This window comes from Lissotriton vulgaris, chromosome 6, assembly GCF_964263255.1.
Source record: "Lissotriton vulgaris chromosome 6, aLisVul1.2, whole genome shotgun sequence".
NCBI classification, from domain to species: Eukaryota; Metazoa; Chordata; class Amphibia; order Caudata; family Salamandridae; genus Lissotriton; species Lissotriton vulgaris.
The window spans coordinates 124,185,784-124,195,740 of NC_141694.1; the positions used below are offsets into that span (position 1 = coordinate 124,185,784).

A 9,957-nucleotide genomic window follows, 5' to 3' on the forward strand; every position below is an offset into this window, starting at 1 on the left:
AAGCCATGTGATCGCTAGAGAGTCATGAACCTTTGCACCCTTCCAGGTTCTTTTCTCATCCATGGCCTTTTCAAAGAAAAAAATGATTTTCTTGAAAATCAAAAACATTTTGGGAGGAAAATTATAAATTTTTAAGGGATACAAGATAGTAGCTGCATGATTGCACTTTTCTTAGAAATCAGGATTTTACTCTTGCAGACTATTTATTTTTCTGTATTTATGTTTTTGCTCCCTATTTTCCTTGCCTCTGAATGCCCCCAGCACTTGGGCCAGTCACGACTCCTAGTGCCACCTCCTTTACTGTGGAATTTATTTTTCGCACAGTGTGCAAATCACAATTTTGCTCAGAATTATGATTTTCAAAATGGTGGGATTTTTTTGTTATCCCTTTCATCAGCTAAACACGTTTGGCAAACACTTCAAATGTGATTGACAGAAATGGTGATTTTAGAGATTGTGATTTCAAATGACCAAGATCTACAAAAGTGTTATTAACTCTTTCATGCCCACCAAATACTTTTTTCACATGCTAGTATCTAAAAAGCTACTGAGTAGCTTTACACCTAACCACAAACCTTTCTACTTTCATGCAAAGTGTGGTGTAAACTAAACGTTTCTTTTTTTTATCCCTCCCATACCCTTTTTCCCCCCACGGAACTTCACAAAAAAGTGGCATGGTGGACCATAGCTGCACACACAAAGCGAGTGCCAAATTTGATGCAGGTCTTCTTTTTTGGGGATTGATAGTCTAGGCAAAATAAAGAATGCATTTTCAATGGGAAGTGGTGACTTCCAAAAAACACCCCCGCCTCCCACTATCTCATCTGTCCCGCAAAATATCTTATATTTTTCAAAAAATCTGCGGGGATATGACAAATACTTCTGTGGTGAACCTAGTCTTGCTGTCAAGCATTTTTCCAAATTGATCATTTACCTGTGCATGCAGAAGAGGGCATTGGACCCACAGTAGTTGTTCACTGGAAGAATAACAACCGTAGTAGCAGAGTGCAGAGACTGGTGAATTATCCCTTGTGCCTTCTTATTGGAATTGATTGATCGAAGAGAAGTTGTTGCTTTATGTCCCCTTTGTTCTGTAAAAAGTTATGGATATGAGCAGCTTCTCAGATTTTTATTAATCTTCCTGGCAAAGTTTTGACTGCATGGCTTCTCCTGGTCACACATTGGTGAAAAACAGGGGTGAGGGGAGAACGGGTGTCTTTTATGCATGTGTGTGTTCGCCACGATGCAGGAGCTGTCAGGTGGTGGCAAGGGCTCCAACTGTGTAGGCTGGGCAAGAGGAACTTCTTCCAGTAACCACTGGAGTGCAACTGAAGTCTGTGTGAAGAGATATATTGTAACAAACATACATAAGCTTATATTGAAGGCAAACAAAGTTTTCACATTGTGTTTGTGATCTTTCATTGTTTAAATTGTTCCTCCTTGTTTTGCAGGAAACAGAGAAGCTTGAAGAAGAGAAATCTGTTCTTCAGAAGGAGATCGCAGATCTCCAGAAAGAGAAGGAGAAACTGGAATTCATGCTTGTGGCTCACACACCGGTTTGCAAAATCAGCCCGGAGGAGAGGCGGAGGTCTCCTGCGCAACCTCTCCACACGGTGCGGACCCAAGCGAGCAGCGGTGTGGTGATCAAAGAAGAACCTCAGGAGCAAGCCATCCTGTCCTCGGTTATCGACAAGGCCCCAAGATCTGTCATCAAACCGATCAGCATCGCCGCTGGTTACTTTGGAGAAGAGCCACTGAACACTCCCGTTGTGGTGGCCTCCACTCCACCAGACACACCCAGCACTTCTAACTTTGTGTTTACGTACCCTAGTGGACTGGAGCAGGATTCTCCCATGTCCTCCTCTGAGTCGTGTTCCAAAGCACACCGCCGGAGTAGCAGCAGTGGTGGTGGAGGTGGCGACCAATCTTCGGACTCTTTGAACTCCCCGACCCTTCTGGCGCTATAACCAGCACCAGGGCTCTTCGAGGAAGGAGGGAAAACCAGGAATGGTTTCTGAGCACAATGAAGCAATGGTGTACAGCACAGAACGAAGTGCGGCTCCTCTGAGTGGGCTGCTGGGAATTGGATGAAAATAGGAAGCGTGCAAGGGATCGAATCCCAAAGACAAACCGAGAACACTTTGAGAGGAAAAGCCATTTCGAGAACTGGATCCGAATCGAACACTGTTAATAACTTGACTTTGATATACTCTAGAGCTGGAGAACAAACTCCTCAAGACCAGCCACACATTCCTTGCAATATGTTGTTTCTTACCTTGTGGTTGGCGCCGTTAGTTCTTAAACACTCTGACTGGTGGCTTTAGGCTTCCATTGTTTGCATTGACATTTCACCTTGCGTCTCTGCTGTCTAATTCTTTGTTGTTCATTGGTGTTATGGTTGTATGGTGCTTGGTTTAGGGAACGCCTTTTATTGTTTTCTGTTTTGTTGCTTTTGGATAAGCAAAGACAAATTTTCAGTATTTGTTCAAGGTACGGAAAGGTAACACATAGCCAAAAAGAAATTCTTAAGGAGGAGGGTGGTTAAATAAGAAAACAGTGATTGGTCTTCGGGTAATTTCCAAAGAGTTTGCTGTTTTGTGGGTTGCAGCACTTGGTTTGGAGAAAATGTATTAACAATTTAAAACAACTACAGGTTTCTTCAATGTTCCAAAGATGTATTCCTTAATATCTTTATAGAAGAATTTATTGATGGATAGTACATAGAAATTGCAAGCTAAGCACAATCAAAAATTCTTCTGGTATGCTGACAGCTAAACTTCATATTGAATGTGTGCGTGGACCCCCTGATTTTGGTTATCGCTCGGCTGGTAATGGCTGAAATGCCATGCGGTTAATGTATGTTGAGCCTCAACTGTTGCTATGAGGATATCCTCATATGATGCATCAGTGTGTGACTGCACGCATCCCTGGTGTTATGACATTTACACAGTGGCCCTTCCAAAGATCTGCAAAAACAATTAAAAGAACAGGTTCTTGGGTGCTTTTGACAATCAGGTTGTGATTTCATTTGTTTGCAACAATCCTGTTGCCTTGTTGTACCATTCGGCCCAATTGCCTGCTATATTTAATTTGTGGCCTAAATCATGATGAGGAAATTGCTATATTTGTCCGCAGTGGTGCGAGCAATAATTGAACTCTTCTGGTCACTGGGGAGTCCAAAGTCACAATAAGTGTCTTACTTTCCAGCAGAGAGGTACCTGAACGTGTTTGGAGACAACTGAGAGCAATGTGCGACCCTGATCCGGTCAGTTAAGTCTGCTTGAAATATGAATGAATCGTGCTGATTTGAATGGTGTAGACCCCAGTGCTGCTCAAGATGCATTTTGTTGCTCAGTTTTTTTACTCCTTAACCTGGCTCATTCCTTTTCCTTGGGGTGGCAGAGAGTCACACTTCCACTCAGGCGCTGCCTCTGGTGTCCAGGCGCAGACCATCATCTTTGCATAGGCACAATTCTTCTCCGTGTTGAGCCCTGTAGCAAACCGGTGTACAGAGACTTATGGTTTCTGTGTTTCACCATATTTCCTCGAAGCTGTCTGCACACAGCTACAATACTAAATTGATTAACAAAGCGGGCACCATATTTTGGTCCATAAAGTAGTGTTATTACATCACTCCCCACGCTGTAAGAACGCTTTGCACAATTCTGGACACTGCTCCTTCGAGAAGTTGGAACTGCACTTCGGAGGACACCTGACATCCCATATTTTCAGACTTTGCTATCCCAGCATGAAAATGGTTAACCCTTGTTGTGACTCTTATCCCTTTTCATTCTCCATGGCTACCTGGACCTCACTACATCAACCATTGCTTTTGGGAGCAATGGTGTAGCAAGGACACCATGGGCCCTGGTCATGCAAGCAAAAGAGGCCTTCCTGTCCCTTATTTAGGTTCTAAAATGCTGCCATAACTGGAGGTCAGTGGCCTAACACTGCTGGGCCCTGGTGACACTGCACCTGCTGCACTATTGATAGCTACAGCCCTTGGGCAGCAGATCACTTGAGCCCCAGGCCAAGCAGTACCCTGCTGGGTGATTCTTGCTGTGTTGATGAAATAGTGCATTCTGATCAATACAGCTAGAATAAGGCAGACTGGTCTTTTCCGAGGCCATAAAACTTTCGCTTACACTGCACAATATTTGCATTCCAAAAAGGCCGGGAGAACCTCCTATGTTTCAGAAGAATACATGATTTTTACTTTGATTGACAAAGTGCAGAGAAACCTGAAGTTGATAAACTTCAAAAGAATGAAACAAAAAGCACAGCAGGCTGGAATCCGCCCCACAGCACATGCAATCACTTCTCTTATGACTAAGGCAGCTGAAAGGCCCCGCCTGTGTTTGGCAAGTCACCCCTGTACCATCGAGTATGCTTTTACATTACATTTAAGAGAAAATGACTGGATGACAAAATTTGGACGGTAGAATTCTGACTGGTTTAGATTTTTAATAGCTTGGGGACAATGACGTGAACATTCTAATTCAAATAGGCTGTGATCCCCCAATTCTTTAAGGATGTGCGCCCTTGTCCTTAATTAGGTGCACACATGCTTTCATTTAAGTGCCAATTTTTATCCCGAATCCACCAAGATTACTTATTTGAACTCGTTATTAGTTTTACGAATGGCAGGATTGCTGAGTGAGCAAGCCTGCCTACATTTAGGTTGTGTGCCTTCCAGAATGGATCCTTCTAGAAAAGCTGGGGATCTGTGTGGAGAATTACCAAACTTTATCTGGGAATGATCCCACCCTGAAAACCGTACAGACTGACTGCTGCCAAAGGTGGGAGTAAATCAGTGGGAAAGAGGGGGAACCACCATTGCAGCTGGTGGGGGTATATGGGAGAGCTTTAAATGACTTTTCCAAATGCCTTAAATGTGCAAAAATCCATTTCCTTATGTATAAATGTGCACAGAGAGTGACAGTCACTGGTTTCTAGGATCACACCTGAAATTCTTTGAGGGTTCTTGAAAAGTTAGAAATGTACTGCAAAAGTAGATGCAATACTATGTCTGTACGTTTCCACATCTCTTTTGTGAATCATACTCTTTGTGATCTTGGGTTTATCCTTTTCTCTCCCAGTGCCTCTCCTCATACATTTAAACATTAAGAGCAGGTAAAGGTGCATTTAAGCACCATACATGAACTTGGCCTTCTTTGTCTACTGGGAGCATTCAGTGAACTCTTATTACTAATTAGTTTACTGCAAAGTCCTACGGGTGACTGAGGCATTATTATATTATTATTATTTTATCAATTTATAGGGCGCAACAGCTACCCAAGAAGGGTTTCCCGGCGCCTAGACACAGCTAGAAATAAAGGACGGAAAGGAGGTAACTATTTGAGGTGGTTATTGTTCGTACAGCCAGGTCTTCACAAGCTTTCTGAATCTACAATAGTTTTCTTCCTTCCGGATGCCTGGGGGAAGCGTGTTCCACAGGGAGGGTCCGAGATAGGCAAAAGATCTGCCCCCTGATCTTGCCCGTTTAAACCTTGGAATACAGAAGCAAGCTGCTGTCTGAGACCGAAGGTTTCTCTTTGGCGTGTAGAGGCAGGCAAGGGATTGGAGGTATTTTGGTGCTACTCCTGTTTTTATTTTGAACATATAGTTCAAGGCCTTGAAACGCACTCTGCTCTCTATCCTGAGCCAGTGAAGATCCCGACGATAGTTCGAGACTCCAGCGTTCTTAGGGACCTTACAAAGGAGTCTGACCGCAGCGTTTTGCGCTACTTGCAGTCGTCCAATGACGGATTTATTTGCGCCTAGACATAGGATGTTGCCGTAGTCAAGCCTTGATGTGATAAGGGCATTGACTACGGTCTTTTGTGTTGACACAGGCAACATCCACAGGATTTTCCTCAACCATTTGGCTATGGTGAGACACAGGCCAGTAACTTTACTCGCCTGCTTGTCCATGGATAAAAGGCATCCTATTTGACTCCAGTTTTAGTATTGCAGATCTCGTTTGTGGTGTGGTTGGGGGCGAGAAGTGGTGTTCCATGTGGTGTAGGTTAACAAAGTGGTTTGAAAAATTTTCCACCCCAATCTGTTCTATACTTAGGGTTTTGGGTGGAGGTCTGTGCCTTCCTATTAGATGTTGTTACAATAATAATTTCCAAGACTCATGTTCTTTAGTTGACCGATCCTGTCCTTTTTGAATGATTTATTCCAAGTGTGATATCATATCCGGAAAACAGCCAACACGTGTTTCGCCCGGTGGCCAGTTGGCTGAGGGCTTTCTCAAGGCAGAACGTTCAAAGTCTGGTCTTTAATCCGTTAAATGAAGAGTGAAGTAGTCTCTAAGACAAAAAAGACACAATCTGTCAACAAAAGAACATGAGTCTTGGAAATTATTATCGTAACAACATCTAATAGGAAGGCACAGACCTCCACCCACAACCCTAGCTATAGCGTTCCGAGTGGCTCTTGGGTGCAGCCATTGTGAGGCGTGTTCCACCAGCAATTGTGGGCCCTCACCACTGTATCGTGAGGCCAAGACTAGCCCACTCTTTCCAGTAACCTGTTCTATACTTGACTCCATTTGTACGGATGAGGTGCAGAGCTGCCCAAATACATCACATTGCGAGACATCCTAACCCATGTGCCAATCCTATTTGCCTCTCTATCACACTGGTTAGATGCGGAATGTGTTAAGGGGCCCATTACCAGTGGGATATCAATCCCGATAGGGCAGGCACCAGGGATTAACAGGCTCATCTGGATTACAAGCCCCCGGCGAACACTGCAGGTCTGGCATTTTTCACCCAGGCACTTAGACTCCCCAAACTAGCAAAAATATGCAGAAACTGCTGGTTGGTGATCCACAACTTCCCACTCGTATAATTACCATTTGCCCCAAGCATTTTTAGTTCTGAACGGCTGTGGCAGGGCAGAATGAGTTAGAAAAGTTTAGTGGTAAATTATAGCTCAACATGGCTAGTTAGTGACCTACTTGTGTTGAGGCCATACATTGTATTCCACATAAAAACCTAAAAAAAAGTCCTCAACAACTCTTGCCCCATATAATATAGTGACTGATTAGTCTTTGCCTCAAGCTTCTGTGGTTGATATTGACATAAATTGTGGCATCACCCTATCTCTACAATTGTACAGAGATGTGCTGCATGTCACCAGCTCTCATGTTGCAGTCTCTTAAGCTGTGGTTCACTTACCCCTACAATTACATTGAATTTTCATTGTCTCCTCCACGGGTCCCCCTCAAACAACTTTGTGCCTTACCGGGGCTGTGACAGCCATTTTGAAATTGAGCATTGCCGACTGCGGTCTGTGTGCTAGCTATGACTCAAGTCACAGCTGTTGGTCACATTTGCACTCTGGTTCCTGGTATGTAATGTAAACAAGGACAGAACTTCATTTATAGTAAGGTTTGCTGGATACATTATGAGAACATTTAGACAAAATGTCAACCTCTCAGATTTCCTAATTATTTGATTTGTATATAGTCTTTTGGGGATGAAATCTGTAGACTAGATACATAAAGGAACCAGGCAGAGACCTGTGTAGTCAGGATATCTGTGCTTGGATAAGTGTTGGGTGTCCAACTTTCTTCTTCGAGGGTCAAAGCCATGCTAGATTTGAAAGATAACCACTGACAAATTATTCTCCTTTTGATTGATTGTATGTTTCTTCTGCAATATCCTGGAAATCTGGAAGGCTTTGTCCCTTGTGGACCAACTGGACATTCCTGGGGTGGTGCCAATATATCCAGGGTCAGAGGCTTTATCAAATGTTCATTTTGCTGCTTTCCACTTTTGGGTCCTTCTCATCGGTTTTAGATCCACCTCCTTTATGTTAATAAAGCACCTGTCTCTAGTAAAAACTAAATTTACTAATGTATGGCTGTATCTCAAAACTGTCACAGCAGAAAGAATCATTCCATGTGGATATTGGATAGCAGTTTCCGAAAGTTTTCTTATATGTTCTACAGACTATCTTATTTATTTAAAATGTTTACATCTGTGTGTACTATTTTTTGTCATGACTTAAATTGAAAACAAAAGCATTACACATTCCAAACCCTGTTAGTCTACATTATTTTGCAAGTCTGTCTTTAAATTGCTGAAAGTTATTCTTGAAAGAGAGACTGGATCACTGCCTTGCAATTAATTGTCCAGTCTAACGGACACACGATCCAGCAAACAAAATCAGACCAACGAAATCTGCTGCCTTTCAGCGTTTGGTTACATAAGTTGATTTAAAAATATACTTGATATTTAAATAAAATGTGGCAAATGTGCAGATCCGAGGTATCCATTATTTCATTGGTAAAGTAATGCATTGTTTGTGTATATAGTGATGTATTTGTTCAGATACAATTTTTAGCGATATGTGCGTGAATACTTTGGGAGTAATAATGATCATCAGCATTGCCTTTGTCAGAGACTTAAAGTATTTTCTGGTGTCAAATATTTAACTTTGTTTCAGAGCACTGTTCTTTTTTTCTTACAATTGTGTAGAATAATTCCTGTCAAGATATTTCTTGAGTGGGAACACTCCCCTTTGCCCAATTGTTTTGTATGTTGTTCTAGTCTGGATAGGCTGCTTAGAGATGTATACATGTTAGAACAATCTCTGGGCTACTATTTAAAAGGGTATCCATTTTGTTTTAAGGGATTGCCTTTTGTACAGCAATATCGCCTTCTTGTGGCCAATAAATAACCCTTTAGGATTATTTTCGGAATAATGACCATGCAAAGCAACACAAACTTTCTTTTTATTGGTTATCTTTGGCCCAACCATGTTTCTGAGATCAGGATTGAGTAATCTTTTGTGTTTTCTGTTTTTACAGAAATACAGGCCTACAGTATTTGCACTAAAAAGCTTGTTAGTGAAAGCTTGCTGCTATGAAAGAAAGAGCATACATTTTTGCTTCTACACTTTTATTTGATTCCAATTTTGTAGAATAAATAAAATTAATTCAGATAAAAATGCACTTTTTTATTTCCTTCAATTCAAGTCCTTCATATAGTTATTTTTGGGATGGTTCTAGAACTGTGCACAATTTTGAATCATGGTGGTGTGTAAATAAATTTGACACCTGTTGTCCAATTCAGATATAGACACTGGGCTGTTTTGTGTGTATTCAGATTTCCACAATGTTTCCTTTCTGTTATTGTTCAGTTATTAAATGTTTCCTTTTTATAACAATGGCTTGGAGAATGAAAATTTTTTCAAAAAAACAATCCTTTTATGTTTTTGTCTTTAGTTTAATCAATTTTATATTAGATTACAAAAACAAAATATATAATGAAAGTTACAATTATACGTAGTTCTCAACTATAACATTTCATATCACATTGAGATAAGAATACATTATGTTATAGGAAAAAGAAAGAATTAAGAAAGGACCAAGAAAAAATAAAAAGGACAGGTCTAAGATGAAGATATAGAGTTCGAAATTGAGTGAGAAGAGAAGAAATTTGTAAGAGGTAACAAAAATAGCTCAGATTTAATTGTTTGTTGAAGACAAATAAAAAACCAGTATCAATTCTGTGATCATCAGAAAGTAGATCCCACCAGCTAACGATAATTTGAAAAAATATCCAACATGATGGTGTCACCTTCAATGCAATCGCAATAAGGAGATCCAATAAATTAGGCACATTACTAGAATTGATACAATTAAATAACATATGGATCATAGAGCCACTGTCATTAGTGCAAGACCAACAAAGAGAAGAACCAGAATGATCAAATGTATTAGTATGACCTGGAGTAAGTAAAGCTCTATTATAAATGGAAAAACACCCATCAGATAACATACGCTGCTCTGGATCCTTTAAATAGTTTCAACCATAATCCAAAACTCAACTGGATATGAAACATTGAAATAATCTTCCTATAAAAATCAGATGACACTTATAGCTAGTATCGAAACAGATTGTAATAAATTCTTATACATAAGGGTAGCTCTATGAA

At 41.0% G+C, this 9,957-nt stretch overlaps 1 protein-coding gene across 1 annotated transcript in view; it reads left to right on the forward strand.

Moving 5' to 3' along the window:
* FOSL2 (FOS like 2, AP-1 transcription factor subunit) overlaps positions 1-9,186 on the forward strand; it is a 46,617-nt gene extending 37,431 nt beyond the window's left edge. Inside the window, exons 4-5 of the mRNA XM_086926123.1 lie at positions 1,452-5,245; positions 5,944-9,186. Of these exons, the coding sequence (XP_086782249.1) occupies positions 1,452-1,967 (516 nt within the window). The 3' untranslated portion in view covers positions 1,968-5,245; positions 5,944-9,186. The remainder of the gene's footprint in view (positions 1-1,451; positions 5,246-5,943) is intronic.
* Positions 9,187-9,957: the final 771 nt, after the last annotated feature.